General features: G+C 44.6%; 1 protein-coding gene across 1 annotated transcript in view; it reads left to right on the forward strand.

Annotated features, from left to right (window-relative positions):
* The window catches only part of LOC121275854 (collagen alpha-3(VI) chain-like), a 143638-nt gene that overhangs the window by 91155 nt on the left and 36882 nt on the right, over nucleotides 1-15601 (forward strand). The window contains exons 19-23 of the mRNA XM_041183580.1: nucleotides 949-1011; nucleotides 6005-6067; nucleotides 11772-11822; nucleotides 13147-13182; nucleotides 13288-13350. Of these exons, the coding sequence (XP_041039514.1) occupies nucleotides 949-1011; nucleotides 6005-6067; nucleotides 11772-11822; nucleotides 13147-13182; nucleotides 13288-13350 (276 nt within the window). The remainder of the gene's footprint in view (nucleotides 1-948; nucleotides 1012-6004; nucleotides 6068-11771; nucleotides 11823-13146; nucleotides 13183-13287; nucleotides 13351-15601) is intronic.

Below are 15601 nucleotides of genomic sequence, written 5' to 3' on the forward strand. Positions count from 1 at the left end.
GCTATTCCAGTTGTATACAGTTAAGCCATTAACAAGTCAATTGGTTCCAGTAAGATTCCAATGCCTCTGTTAAATGCAACTGGACAACTGTTGACATCAGCTGGTGTCCAGTTATAATCTCCAGTTATTCTGGTTAAAACCAATTGTGAGCTGTTGTTCCAGTGATAGTTATGACCATTTGGTTTTTCTGGCTGGTTCGAACTGATTCTTCTGTATCATCTCCAATATTCATGCGTAACATTTACATTAATAAAGTACTTATCACCACACCATTCAGTACAAAATCCTTTAACCTTTTGTGTATAGAGGAAATGGCACATAATTTCTTATGATTTTGCATTCATATTTGCAGCTAATTCAGAAAATTGAAGACTTTCCCCCATAACATTTTTTCCATCAGCTTCAGACTCTTGTTAAATTAAGCTTTTAATGCAGGCAAAGAGCACGAATAAAAAGTAGTGTTTTAATATTTTATATTTTCAAACCTGGGAGGTCTTGTGGTGTTGCAGTAGTGTCCCTACCTCTGGGCCATAAGCTCTGGATTCCCCACTTCAGGAGGTGATCGTCACCGAAGATGTGCTCATAACATGGCCAAACAGGTTGATTGTCAGCCTGTAAATCCTTCCAATATGCCTGAAGGTAGGCGATAAAGAGTGGGAGAGTTTCCTGGTCAGCCATACTGCAGAACGGAAGGCAAACCACTGCATTACTTTGCCAATTAAGCATAATGATGGACCTATCATTGGAAGTGCATGGTTACCAGTGGCCTCTTGGGGCATGGTACCTAAAGGGAGAGGAGGATTTTCAGACCTACATTGCATTTTCTAATCATTTTTCAACGGTTTCTTATCTTATTGATAAACCTTCAAGTCAAAAAGGATAGATATGGAACAAAAGTAATGTTCAGAGAGCTTTAGTTAATATTTATTTCTGTCAATTACATGACAGGGTCCACATGGAAGTCCAGGCCAGAGTGGGATTAATGGCATCATTGGATTAAAAGGAAACAATGTAAGTAACATCTACTATTAATTGACTAGGCCTTTAAGGCAGAGTAAGTATTACATATTGGAATGTGTTGTTGACCATTGTGGTGGGTTTACATTAGTCCTTTTTTGTAAAATCTGGTATAGTGTTCTTGATTGCTTTGATTTCTGAAGTTAATTAAGGTTACTGCCACATGAAAAGCCAGAACATCAACCTGCCATGTATCTGCTCAGGCATGGTACCTTCATAACTTTTTTATATATCCCTGAGAAAGTTCCAAGAAACAAATGGACAATTAAATAAAGGAGAAGGTAACTGCATGGCTGGAATACTTTACATTAACAGCACCTGCACCTGCTTTCTTCTTTAAGATGGCTCATTGTTCTTGGTATGTTTTCAGTCATGTAAGGAAACAGCTTAAATCAACCCATAAATACAAGAAAAGGTCATTGTTCACCACATTGATTTTCCTCTAGACGCTATCTCTTCCCCTTAAGATGTTTTTTTCACAAAAAGATTACGTGTGAGAAAGACTTTCAAACTTCTTTGTGTCAGTTTAAGTAAAAATTGCATCATACCAATACAGCTGGCACATCATAACATTCCCTACATATGCCCTCCTAACATACTAAGGGTTAATCCCTCCTAGATTTGAGGAAAAAAGACAAATTCCAAGATACAAAATGAGAGCTGCTGGAAGACATACTTGGAGAGCTGTCAGGGAACAAGTGATCATATATTAATTTGCTTGTTGCTTACCATAGATGGGTTTCAGAAAGGCAAGCAGGTCCACATCTCTTGCTGCTGCTGTATATCTCCATTTCATTAGGAGATGAAAGTACCTGTTACCTATTTCCTCCTGTCCCTCTAGTGAGGGCTCTGCTTGTCAATGCCTCATGAACAACTAATGGCTGTGTTCCGTGGAGAGAAGCAAGGAAAGGGGCCAGTTTCTTCCAGGTTGTGAGGGCTCCAAAATAGATGGAAAATTGGAATTGGACCTACCCTTCAAGTTAAGCTAAACCAATAACAACTAAGTAGGTCTACATTACCCCAGTGAACTGTTGATGAATGACAGCCAACCTAGATCATTACTAGTAAAGAGAATATTTATCTCTAGAGATATTGGCCTGGATTTTCCCCAAGTCAGAATCGTTCGGTAGCCCTTTAAAAATGGTGGCTGGGACCCGATTCTGGGATTCCTGATCCCATTCCCAGAGTTTCCAGTTTTCAATGGGGCCTTTCAAGGATGTGAGCTGAAATGAGTGTGATGGATTAGGGTGTCAAAAGCTCACACCCAGCACTCCTGACCTGGTTGCCTCCATTGCAGAGATAGGTATGTTCTAGTCCTCTGCAATTTTCATGGAGTCTGGCCAGGTTTTCAATGAGTCGTGGTTCACAACACCTCAGAGGCTTCATGAACCATAGCCTGAATGATGGGACCTCTTAAAAGGTAAGCTCAAAATGTCTTCCTCATGCCCCCCCATGCAAAGGTAAGGCTCCAAAAACAACCCTATGGCCCCTGATGCCCATCATGCCAAGATATGCTCCATAAACAATCCCTATGGCCCCTCATACCTCCCATGCCAGATTATGACACTTCCATGCCCATTCACTCACTATAAACTGTAATAGAAGTGTCAATAATCCTGACTTTTAAAAGTTTCAATAGTTGAAACTGCAAGCACTTGAAACCTCTTAATCTTCCGTAAATAAACATTGTGAAATTGAACGTTGAGATCAGAGAGTCAGAGCTGTCAATCAATGCTTTTCCTGGGGTTCAGGTAGTTTAGTGCTCTCAGCTAAGAATGCATAATGAGGCTGTGACATAACACTTTTATTGCTCTGTAGTAAAAAAGGAGATTTTTTTAAAAAGAAATTGGAAAATTATCAATGGATTACTGGTTCTTAAAGTGTTTTTACACATCCTACTGTCACTATAGGATTCATTGGTTCCATACAGTGTATAATAGGAGAATGGGCATGGAATTGAAATAACTTGGCATGGCAGGGCATGAGGGGCCATAGGGGATAGGTGGGGGCATGCGACAGCATGAATGGGGCATGGGGGGTGTGTGGGGGTGGGGGATGAGGGGTTATGAGGAGTGAGTGTTGGAGGGCCTTTCTGTCATTTTATTTTAACTGGGATGAAGTGAAGGTCTTTTAAACAGCTTCTCTTGGCTGCTGGCAGCCCCCATAGCTGCCTCCAAGCTTTTTCCCAAGTCAGCTGGCCTGAGTCCATCCCACCCCCTCAGTCCCCAGCCCCCTCACCCCATGGAAATGAAAATTCCATCTCTGCGGGCTATATCTCCCAAGGTGGGCAGGCCAGGCTGAGAAGTTTCCCAACTCCCACTAGCTGCCTCGAGGATGACAATCTAGGCCCCTACTCTGGATAAGCTTGCAGAGCAATGTCCTATTAGTTAGCATGATCCTTACTGCACAAACAGCAGGGAAGTGTATATTATCCTCAATATTATCCCTTCACGACAAGTGAGAAAAAGTCAGGTGTGTCAAATGGGGTTGGGTGGGGGGTGGGGGGGGGGGGGGGTGTTGAATCATAAAATTTGCACAATGTAACCCTAACATCACTCTAACCCATCACATCCATTTCAGTTTTTAACTACAGTGGATATTAAGACATCTGAGTAAGCCATTCATGTAATTTTGATAACAATTTCAAGTTAACACCTCCTGTCTTACCATTTCTGATGCATAGGGAGGCTGAAATACCATTTATCTCCAAACCTCCTGTTCATCATTTGTGAGCTGCACAGAATCACGGAATTGTTACGGTGCTATCCATGTAGCTCTTAGCCTCTTGGATTCACCAAGGACTCTAGCCACCACTCAAGCTCTGAAAACAGGAGCTCAAGCTTCTGCAGCTGGCAACATTTCCTGCACATGTGGTTATCCAGGTCACCGATAGTGTCCACGACTTCCCACATATTACAGGACACACATTCCACATGACCAAGCCTCCCTGTCATGTCTTAATTTTACTTCCCTTATGTTAACTTTATTTTACTTTGTTTTACTTATATACTTTATATTCCTGGAGTTCCTTACTCAAATCCAAGTAGCTACTTCTTTAAAAATAGTACACTTTTCTGATTTACAGCTATTTAAAGACACTCCCTAACAGCAGTTTCTTACTAACCAATGAACTTGTGGTTTTCCTGTGATGTCACTTTGATGTTTTTTCAAACTCAGTTCTGTAGGTGAAGTTTACAACCAAGCCTGTTTCTTCTCAGCTACTCCTGTTCCCAACTCCAATGTATACCACACCTCGTTCCCCCATTCATCAAACTCCCACGTGAGCCTACTTCATTATATACTCAGTCTCCATCTTACTCTGGTGTAGTCGCCTGTCTCCTCACGCACCCCTTACTGACCATGTACTTTGAAAAGCCTGTCTCTTTTATAGACCCTACCATCACCCCCTCCCCCATTCCCCCCTACAAAAAAGGGCAATCTGTCACTTGTTCTATGTTGTTCTTTCAGAGAGTGCTGACCCTTGTTCTGCTATTAACACATTCTTTTTTCTTACTTTTATGCCAGTATCAGCACCTTCCTTAGTCCTCACCACTACTGTTAACACTCCCCTTGTCTTGTGTCCATGACATCTTTGTCAGTCTCTCCTTAGCCCCCACCTATCGCTGACCTTTTATCCTGTTTTACCTGCTCCAACCCCCCAAACCATATAAATTCCATCACTTTTCTACTTCTCTTTAGCTCTGAAGAAGAGTCGCGCTGACTCAAAACATAAACTCTGTTTCCCTCGCCACAGATGCTGTCAGACCTGCTGCATTTTTCCAGCATTTCTGTTTTTATTCCGTTTTAACTAGTTGAGGTAAATTTGCAACACACTCGATCATGTCTCTGCTTTAGTGTTTTGAGCTGGTAAGAGTTCAGTGTTACCCGCAGCAAACTTGGGACGAGGGGGTTCTGTGCACTTTGTCTCTTGCCCATCTGTGCCCAAGTTCTCTGCTTTCGGCAAGGTAAGATATGTCCCTAAAGGGAAGGAGTATACAATGCATCGTTGCATGTCAGGTAAACAGACCTCTAATTATATGGATTTCTTATAGCTTGGGTTGGAAGTGTTACAATCTGTTTTAGATATCTTTTAGAAAAGCCTTGTTATCTGATCCTACAATGGCTTCCCATGCACCTTTCCCCTCTCAAAGCCCATCCCCATGGCAATGTGAATCACACAGGCCTGGTATCCAGGTGGACATGCTGATTATTTATCCTTTGAAACCCCCAACTTCATTCTATCTCAAAATTAAATAGATAGCTACAAAACCTAATATTCTTAACACCTTCCTAAGACTTTGGAGACTTATAGTCTATCCACTGACAGCGCACATGCGTCTGCCATTGTCGACAAATGAGAACACCTGGCACCTTCTTCTCAGTAAAACAACCTGGGCCTCCCTTTAATCTTTAACAATCAAACCAGAATACAGAACAGATCACATGACCTCTTGATTCCTCCATTTTACCCTATAGTAAAACACAATCCCAAAACATCATAACCTTTTAAAACCTTACATTTATAACAATGGTGATGGATTTCCACCTGTCTGACACCTATACAGCTGAGTAACACTCATCAGAATAGGAAATCATATTTTGCAGTGTCAGCTGGGACTCAATGGATGGCACTCTCACCTCAAGAAGGTTAGAAGGTTGTGAGTCTGAGTCCCAGGCCAGGCACTTGAACACAAAATGAAGAGGGGCATTTCTCGTGCAGTCTTGAGGGAGTCCTGCACAGTTGGAGGTGCTGGCTTTTGGATGAGACATTAAACCCAGGCATTGTCTGGCCTCTCAGTTGAATGTAAAAGGTCCCCTATTTTCCAAGGCGAGTAGGGGAGTTGTCCTTGGTGCCCTGACCAATATCCCTCACCAACATCACTAAAACAGATTATCTAGTCATTAACACACTGCTGCTTATGGGAGCTTGCTGTGTCAAATTTCTCTGCTGCAAAATATTAATTACCCCATGGGAATTATTTAATAGGGTGAAACTGGAACTCCTGGAGAGAAAGGCATAAGAGGAGCACCGGGACCTCGTGGGTTAATGGTGAGCTTGTTCTTTGTTTTAGTCTTTTTGCTCATTCTCTGGCGAAAATATTTGGTTAGCAGGCGAGAAATGGAAATAGTTACACAGCTCCTCCCCATTAAGTAATGTCGCCTGGAATATCCACAGGTGACCTGATCTCCTGTAATTTTTCAGCAGAAGTCATGGAAGAAGGACGTAAACAGCTGCTTACATCATTTCTCCAGGGCTTTGTCAGTCACTTGCCGACAGGAGATCAGAAAACCCAATGGAAAATCCACCCTCTATCTCATTGAAATTTGATTATGTTGTACAATGGTGGCGGGTGGCGGGGGAGGGGCGCTGTGTGTGGGTGGCGTGTGGGGGTGGGGGAACGGTGGACAATAGAAGTTAATTGATAATGTGAGCCCTCTAATCTTACACAGTAAATTGTATGAGGCTGAGCTGCAGCATGGAGCTTCCCTCAGTGGAAGCCTGAGTCAACAAGTCCAGAGTCGACTTGGCACTCCAAATTTCTGTTGATTTAAAACAAAATGGTGTCAATTGGACAGACTTACCTCACTGTTGGAGCAGAGCCTCACAATTTAGCTGCGTGTATCTACAATTAAAGATCCAGTCATCACCATTTCTGAAAGGCTTGTCTTTTCTGTTGATGTGCCGAGTTTCACAGATGCCTAGCAACCTCCAGCACAACATGCAAATGGCGATTCTGACTATGTGGAAACGATGGGCAGGAAAAGGCAGCTGAAACCATGCAGCAGACACAGTCATGTTGTAATTATGCATCATGACTCCACCCTCCTCCCCAGTATGTTTCCATACCACCAGCAGCCATATAATCCAATCAGAGAGGCAAAACAACAATCTGAAATATTGTATGAGCCTGGATGATTTATATTGGCTGCCTGCACAAATAGAGCAAAACTTCTCTAGTTGCTTTTCCTGTCTTTGCTCTGTAAGTTGTAATGTTCCTTGGCACTGCCCAGCTGAAATCTGCTAACCGCACAGAGGGCTATCAATGATTTCTACCTGTACAGTTCACGTAGGGTCACATCTGGTGAGATGACGGGAGTCTCAGATGCTGGCTGGAGAGCTGGTGAGATCGCCATGCCACCTGTTTTCGAGAAGGCCTGCCACATCTTTGTCAGTCAGGCATTTAACAGGCTTGAGGCAGGCCGTCCTGTGCCATCAGGCCTCTGGCAGGGTGAAGTCCCGCCCACCGAGAGTGGTCAGCCAATCAGGGCAGGCGGTGACTACTGCCAATACAAAAGCCACCTGAGGCCGTAGATTGAGGAAGTACCCAGGGCACTGGTGAATGATAGCGGTAAGGGGATCACAGGAGGGGGCGGTGGGGGAGGGGGTGTGGGGTGGGGTGGGGGGAAGGGGGGTCAGCAGCAAGGGCAGGGAGGTGATTCTTAGCGGACCAGCCCCTTCCTGATGCCTGGTCCCTCAATCAGGGATTGAGTGTGTGCCAGAAGCCCACAAACACATCAGTGCTTGCTGTCATTCTCCCCAGCAGCAGTGGGATGAAGCTCTTAAATGGGCATTAATTGTCCACTTAAGGGTCTCAATTGTCAGTGGGGCAGCGAGGCTGTTCACATGCCTTCCCATCACAGACGTAATCAGGGTGGAGGTGGGAAGGTAGTGTGGTCCCCACCTGATACCCTCCTGCCAGAATAAATGCCCCCCCGCCCCTTGCCACCACAAAACTCACCGCAGCAGCGGGCACGAGGTTCTGCCCACAGTGTTATAACTAACACACCTGATCTGTATAGTTTACCTGCAGAGTGGGTTAGGTTTTTAACCCCCAACCAAGACAAGGATCAGAGGCAGACAGAAGCTAAAAATAGCCCTGCTAGCTGGCCTGCTGGATCCCCAGCTCCTCCCTGCCCCTGGCAAATTTAGATAGGTGGCATTGGGGGAGGGGGGGGGTGAAATCGTGTGGGGGCGGGGTGGGGGGGGGTGGGTGGTGGTGTGGCAGGTAACTGACGCAGGTTATTAAGTGCCATTTAAGGCCAATTAAAGGAGGCTGCTTGGGATTTTCCAGTCAGCCTCCAGGTGCCCACGCTGGTGGAGACCAGCTCAGCTGCTGGGAGGTGGCCTCCGGGTGCAGAGCAGTGAGGCCAGCGCTGCAGGCAGGTCTGGAAGCCCACCCTGCCTGCCTGGGTGTAGCAGCAACTGCAGGCTGCCCTGTAAAGGGGTCTCCCCCTCCACCCCAGCCGCTGCCCACAGTGGGGTGTCCTGGTTGCAAAACCCATTTATTAATTTAAACCTGAAAAATGTTGGCACGAGGGTGCCTCCATCTTGAAGTGCTCTCTCCCTTCCTTACCTGCTACTGCAGCCTGCTTCTCAAGCTGGAAGGTCACTGATTGGCCTTCCATCTTCGAGCGCCTACCTACCATCCTTAATTGGAGGCCCATCCTCTAGCCATTAACTGGCCACCCTAGGGAGAATCACAATGAGTGAGTGACTGTCTACCACACGGTGTGGATCTCTAATCCTTATTTCAGCTGAACAGTGGGGTTCCGAAGCCTGCTGGGAAAATGCTGCCCAGTATATTAAGCAGTGAAACGTGTCTGCACAGTTCAGATATGTGCGCCTTAACATTAGCCCCCCTCTCCCACAATGGGCAGGAGGAGGTCAATGCCTAAAAAGCACAAAACGTAACACCAACCAGACATTTATGTGCCTGTCACTAATTTTATGGCAGAAGACAGTGTGGTGTGTGTCTATTCGGCCTTGGATAGACAGGACACTTCATTGACATGTTTACAGGCTCCCACAGTGCAAGTAGAATTTGACTTTAGCAGCTGGAGGCCACGTATCCCCAAGGCTGGGGAAGCCCAGCAGCGAAATGGAGGCGGCATCTGCTCACTCTAGCAGGTAAGGGCTTTTTAAAGCTCCCCGTGGCCCTCATGTCTCCTATTTGTTGATCTCAGCCTCCCTTGGTTGCTGGCTGCTGCCTCCTGCTGCTGGTTTTACCACTTGGCAAGCAAGTCAGCCCTTTAATTAAATTCAGCAGCACCTATGTGCCCCTGGCCTTACCACGCTTCTCCGCCCCCCACCGGCCCCACCACCCCGGCACTCCACCCACCCTCCCTGCCCTCCCATAAATAACAAGGCCATAGGCTCTTAAGTCAGAACCTAGTCTATTCAAATCACCTACGCTACTCTCTAATTTTGATGACTAATTTAGTTAATGTGTTATGATTGTATTCAATTATAATTTCAAATACACTTACATAATAATCAGTAACATAAGAATTTGCAATGCAGGTGACAAAATGTTTCTAAAAAACATGATGCTGTGCTTCCCCCTTGTGGCTATCACTAGTAACTTGGTAAATTGTGAATTGTACAATTGCCAGTATAAAAATATCCTTTCCTTTACAATCACAGATTTTAAAGTTTAGCACTGGGATGTTTAGCCCAATTGCAATTATATAAATCCAGATTAGATATTATCTCTAATACCTTCATGCCCCTTCTCACATTTCCTTCACTTTGAACTGGTGTTATTGTTTCCTCACTCAGTGAGCCACATACCCAGCATGAGGCTGCAAAAAACCTGAGATTAAAATTAATCCGGAGCAGCATGGACTAGAGTACCGACTTCCATTTTTGATTCTCCAATCTGTGTTAGTGATTAGCAATCACAATGTCTATTAGTGTCATTAAAACAGTTACAAAGTGAGATGATTTCTTGGTCCATGTGCCAATGCACATTTCTCACACAAGTGAACCTAAGGACTTGGATTACAATGGACAAGTTAACTGCAAGTGTAGTGAATGCTATATTATCCATCATGGAAAGGATACTTTGGCAATTACATTCTAAGTTTCAAGAGAGGTAAAAAGGAGCCAATACTGTTTATGGAAGAAACTGAAATTGAGTGAACAGGAGAGCTGCAGAACAATATGAGGGACATGACCTCCCTTTTGGCTGGCAAGAATTGTGTGAATGTTCAGTCCATATTTTATCAAGTGTAACACTGGGTATAGACTCTTTAGCTGAAGTTTAAAAATTTGGTCAACATTCTTCCAAGGTGTCTGTTTCAATGCAGGTGTTCCAAAGAGACATTAATTAAATATTGAATTTATAGAACTGAATTAAAGGGGTGAAATTTAACACCCAAATTTAACCCTTCACGTGAGATGTTCAAATTTAAAATGTCTCAAGTCCAACCGCAAACTCCAACCCACCCACTTCCAAGTTAAGTGGAGATGGAACAAACGAGGGACGAACCAGCCGCTCCCAGGGGGCTGGTTGGCTATTTAAATGTTTTAATGGGCAGAATATTGCACTCGGGCAGGCACGCGCCTGACCCAAACGAGCGTAAAAATGACACGTGATGACGTGGGGCGATATTTCAGCCGGTAAGGCAAGAATTGTGGGCAGCGCGTCTGCCGATAGTTAACAGGTCTATTAGGGCTATTAAAGTTCTAAGTAAGTGAAACTTTTCACAGCCCATCCACCCTTACGGCTGGCGAGCTGGCCAAGCAGCCTTTGGATTTTTTAGGAAACCTCATCCAAGAGGGGACAAATAAAAGTTAAAATTTTTAAAGTTCATTCATAACATGTCGCTGCTCATGTGACAGAGTCACATGAGGGGAGTTCTTTTTAACATGGCTTAAGTTTCTAACTTTTGAGTTTATAAATCTCCAGCTCCCTGAGGCAGCTCGATGCCTCAGGGAACTTGCATTGAGTGCACTTCTGCGCTCACCCTCCTCCCGTCCCCACCCTGGCAGTGCTGCAGTGCACGTTTCACACTGGTTGGCTGTTGATTGGCCCGCCAGTGTGAAATCCATGCCGGGACCCGATCATGGGCAGCAGACAGCCTCCCTCCTGGGCCTGCCTGCCGAACGAGGGCAAAACTCTGCCCAATGAGTCTGTAAGCCTCAGATTTAACATGTCTGACAGGTTTAACTGTGGCTGACCAGGTTTCCCGAGCTCAGGAACCCTGGCACCCTAAGGGAGGTGAGGACAGCTTCCTGGGGAAGGTAAGCACCTTTTCACTACTTCTTGAAGGCCAGGAGGAGCACGAGTGCTTCCCCTGACCCCGCCAAACTTAGTTACATCCCTTGGATCAGGTTCCCACTCCCCCTCCCCACCCCCAAAATCAGATTCCCTGATTTCAGCCCCTCCTGCAGGGGGTAGGGATCAGCCTCCCTACCCCACCCCACCCATCGCGCTCCCAGCATCTGTAGCCTCATTATCTTGCTCTGCTCTGGATGGCTCCCACTCCACTGGAAGTCAGGCCTGTCAATTAGGCTGACCTCTGGGCAGGGATCCTGTTGTAAAAGGGATATGCACTCTCTGGAATTAACATCCACAGCACGCAGCGAGATGAATTCTTCAGCTCTCCTGTCTGAAACTCTGCACGCCTGCTACCAAAGCCCCCACTGGCAATATTGGGTCTAACATCACAGCACAAGTCTGAATTAGAAACCAGATTTATCTGTTTCCTCATGAACAAGAGCCCGTTATTGATTGCTTTACTGTACTCCTACAGCAAGTTCACAGGAAACTGAACTTAGGGAACTACTGTAGTCGTTAACCCTGTTTCTGTTAAGTAATATTTAAGTTGCACAATCCCTGATTTTCTGATCAGCACTGATCAGCAGTAAGATGCCACAGGGAGCCTCGGAGAGTTATGTTTATTGTTTCACCAAGAAAACGTTAAAGAGTATTGGATTATGTATCGACATGATGTTGTTTATCACACAGGGGATGGATGGCAGCAATGGAATTGGTTCTCAAGGCCAAAAAGGAAAAAAGGTAGCAAAATGGAATCATATCATTGATGTACTTTAGTTCTGTGTCCAGGAAATCTGCCTTCTCTTTCTACTTTCTGTTTTCAGAGCACTCTGTAACTATTGAATTATTATTGAGAAAATTGGAAGCTGATTTTTGCCTATTGAGCCAGTGCTCTCTCTCACCCACTGAGAATCTCACACACACACTCCATGGTTAGGGTCATGTAGCATTGATTACAACATTTTCGTCTTTCACCTCGGAAATCATGAGGCAGAATTTCTCAGATGGCGGAGTTGGAATTATACAGTCCACCACCACCACCACCCCCTACGCACACCCCCCCCACTCCCTCCAGCGGGTTTGAAGGCATAGGGGTAAAATGCATTGCATGGCCTGCCCAATGCCTACCCACCCACCCTGACCTGTCTCCTATTTTAAAGGGGGTGGTGGAGGTGTTGTATGGCCCAACCACCTTAATGGCCACTTGAGTGCCTCATCTCTCAGGCCCCTCGATGGGACCTGCCAGCCAGGTCTCCCCAATACCCTGGGTTTAACTGAAGTCCGGCCTCCTTTAGCAACTTTTCTTCGGGGACTGGCTGTAGTTTCAGCAGTGTCCCTTGTTCGAACTTGCCACTGCTGGGACTACAGAGCAATCGGATTGGTCAGCGTCTCTCCAAGGCGTGACCTTCTCCCCGGGGACAAGTTCCACCTCCAGCCAATTAAGGCCCCATGGAGCAGTAAATGGCTGCATGGCAGCTGCTATTGGCCAGGCTGCATTCCCCACCAACTCTGTGGGTGTGAATTAAAACCTAGCTAGCTTTAGGAATGCAGCTTAAATGCCTCTCTGGAAGTGTCCTGATGGGACCTGGGCAGCTTTCCAGCAGGTAAGTAACCTTTGGGGCATTCTAACAGCCCACCTGCCAGTTTCCACTGGGTGAGTAGGGTTCCAACAACCCCCACTTCCCTCCTCCCACATTAGTAGGTCTAGTGAAACCAGAAAGCTATTCATTCAAAAACTTTTACAATTCAACTAGTGATAGCTAACAAAGAAAATCTTTTCAGACTGTTCACGAGTTGGATAAGCCATACCAACCAGGGAAAATCTTCCACTTGTAAGCAAATAGAATTATTATAGAAATACTGTAGGTGGCGATCAGGAGATTGGTAGAATGATACAGGAAGGCTGCACCCAACCTATCTAACAATTGACACTGGGGTGTTTTATGGTTCAAAATCAAGTCTGTTCCATTCTCTAGCTCTCTATTACTGTGCTTCATCACAGACAAATAAAGGTCATTTTTTGCCTAATTTGTAGGCCATAAGTTATTATTTTTTAATCCTGCAGGGAAATCGAGGATCACAGGGTAACCTTGGCAAAAAGGTACTTTTACTGTTTATAACGAGAACTATTTTTATCTCCCAGCTTTGGATTGTTTAAGTAGGTGATGACCTGTTCTTTCTTCTTTGTTTGTTATCATGTTTTTAGGGAGAAGGTGGAAAAGCTGGTCAAAGTGGAGAAAAAGGAATCAAAGGGATAAGAGGGAACAGGGTAAAGACCTCCTCTAAAACATTACATTTTTAAAGCAAATGTGACTTTTTACATTTAAATTATCAAATTGTTATCTAAAATTTAAGCTCATTATAGCAGCCTGTATTTAATGTAACATGTAGAATTATTATAGTTTAACTAGCACTGGCATTATGTTAATGTTATTACAAACTTGAGACATAAAGAATATCACTAAAATGTGTTCAAAAAGAAACAAGTTATGAAAATGGTCCAGAACTATAAAATTAGACCAAGTTATAGAATCATAGACTTTTACAGCACAGAGGGCCATTCAGCCTGTTATACCATTGCCAGCTCTTTGAAAGAGGCTCTCCAATTAGTTTCAGTCACTCTTTCCCCAAATTCCTGCTAATTTTTCTTTTTCACAGATTTACCTGATTTCTTTTTGAAAGTTGTCATTGAATTGACTTCCACTACCCTTTCCGACAGCGCAGTCCAGCCAAAATACCTTGCTGCTTAAATAAAATGTTTCAGCATGTCACCTCTGGTTCCTTTGCCAACCATTTCAATGTACTGAGCTTGCTGCCAGTGAAAAGTTTCTCTCTACTTACTCTATCAAAACACTTCATGATGTAGAACACTTCTATCAAATGTCACCCTAACCTTCTCTGTTCGAAGGAGAACATCTCCAGTTCCTCTAGTGTCTCCACAAAACTGAAATCTTTTAGCTCTGGTACCATTTTAGTCAATCTGCACTCTTGATGTCATTCCTAAAGTGTAGTGCCCAGAATTAACCACAATACTCCAGTTGGGACCTAACCAATGTTTTATAAAGGTTTTGCCTAACGTCCTTGCTTTTGTACGCTATTCCTATATTTATAAACTCAAGGATTCCTGTAATAAGCTTGGAGTACTGGGCAGGTTTCTTGTAAGTAACAGTATTCTTTATTTACAGAGTTCCTGATGAAGCTACATGCTTGTACTGAGACCTAGGCTGCATGGATGAGATCATTCATCCTCTATCTGCATTGAATGGCCAACCTCTTCTGTTCAGCATTGGCACTGATCACCACTGCCATCACCTACCAAGCCACAGTGGTAATGTAGCTGCCCCTCCTGTGGCCAGAGCTGGGGTGGGGGACATGACAGTGGGCCTCCACAGTGTCCAAAAGGCACTCGAGGGCTGCAGTTTTCTTGCCTTTCGGGACCACATCTTCTTTGCTGTGGTCCTAGGCTGGAAGCACTGAGCGCTGCTGTACTTTAAATGTGGTACCTGGCACGATGAAGTGGCATAGCAGGCAATTTACAGCCTGCCCGCCATGGAAATGGCATGTATCCCAGGAATGCATAATTAATGTAGCGGGTTTGGGACAAGATGGCGCGAAAAGCCACCATTGTGGCCAACGGGTAAAACGTCATTTTTACCCTCTGGCTACCGCACTTGGTGCAAATCTGGCACGATTCTGCCCGATAACCTCTGGTAGGCCATGTATACTAAAACATTGGCAAAGCTTTTCAATAGTTGCACACAATGTAGGTGCCCTCACTTCATACACATCCATCCACTTTGAATGTGCATCGATGATCACTAAAAACATGATATTAAAAATGAACCTACATAGTCTCTATGTATTCTAATTCAGACCAGCCACTCCCACAGTTGCAGTGGAGTTGAAACGGGCAACTTCTGTTGTTGCTGACACTGGAGACAGTGTTTAACCATTTTTTTCTATATCACTGTCTATACCTGGCCACCAGATATAACATTGTGTGAGCATCTTCATTTTCAAAATAGCAAGATGTGTACTATGAAGCTCTGTCAATAGTGGTTCTCTTCCTTGCAAAGGGATGATGACTCTTGCTCCCCATAACAAGATACCATCTTGACAACTCAGTTCAGGTTTATGGGCATAGAATGGTTTTAATTCTTCAGAGACTTGTGCATTTGATCACCCTTGCAATACCTGTTCTTGGACTCTTGCTAAAATTGGATCCCAGTTTGTCCAATTCTTTACCTATTTCGCACAGACTAGTGAAGAGCCCAGAAAATTCAACACAAATACAACTTCTTGAGGTACTGGAGCATGTGTAATGCAATCTGGCAAAGGAAGATAACAGAGGGCGTCGGCACTTGCTATCTGCACACTCGGATGGTGCATAAAAATTTATTCATATGCCGACAAAATTAAAGCCCACCTTTGAATTCTACCAGACACTCTTGGTGGGATTGCTTTATCTTCATTAAACAAACCCAACAGTAGCTTGTAATCTGACACTATGGTGAAGTGTT

This window comes from Carcharodon carcharias, chromosome 3 (genome assembly GCF_017639515.1).
Source record: "Carcharodon carcharias isolate sCarCar2 chromosome 3, sCarCar2.pri, whole genome shotgun sequence".
Classification (NCBI taxonomy): domain Eukaryota; kingdom Metazoa; phylum Chordata; class Chondrichthyes; order Lamniformes; family Lamnidae; genus Carcharodon; species Carcharodon carcharias.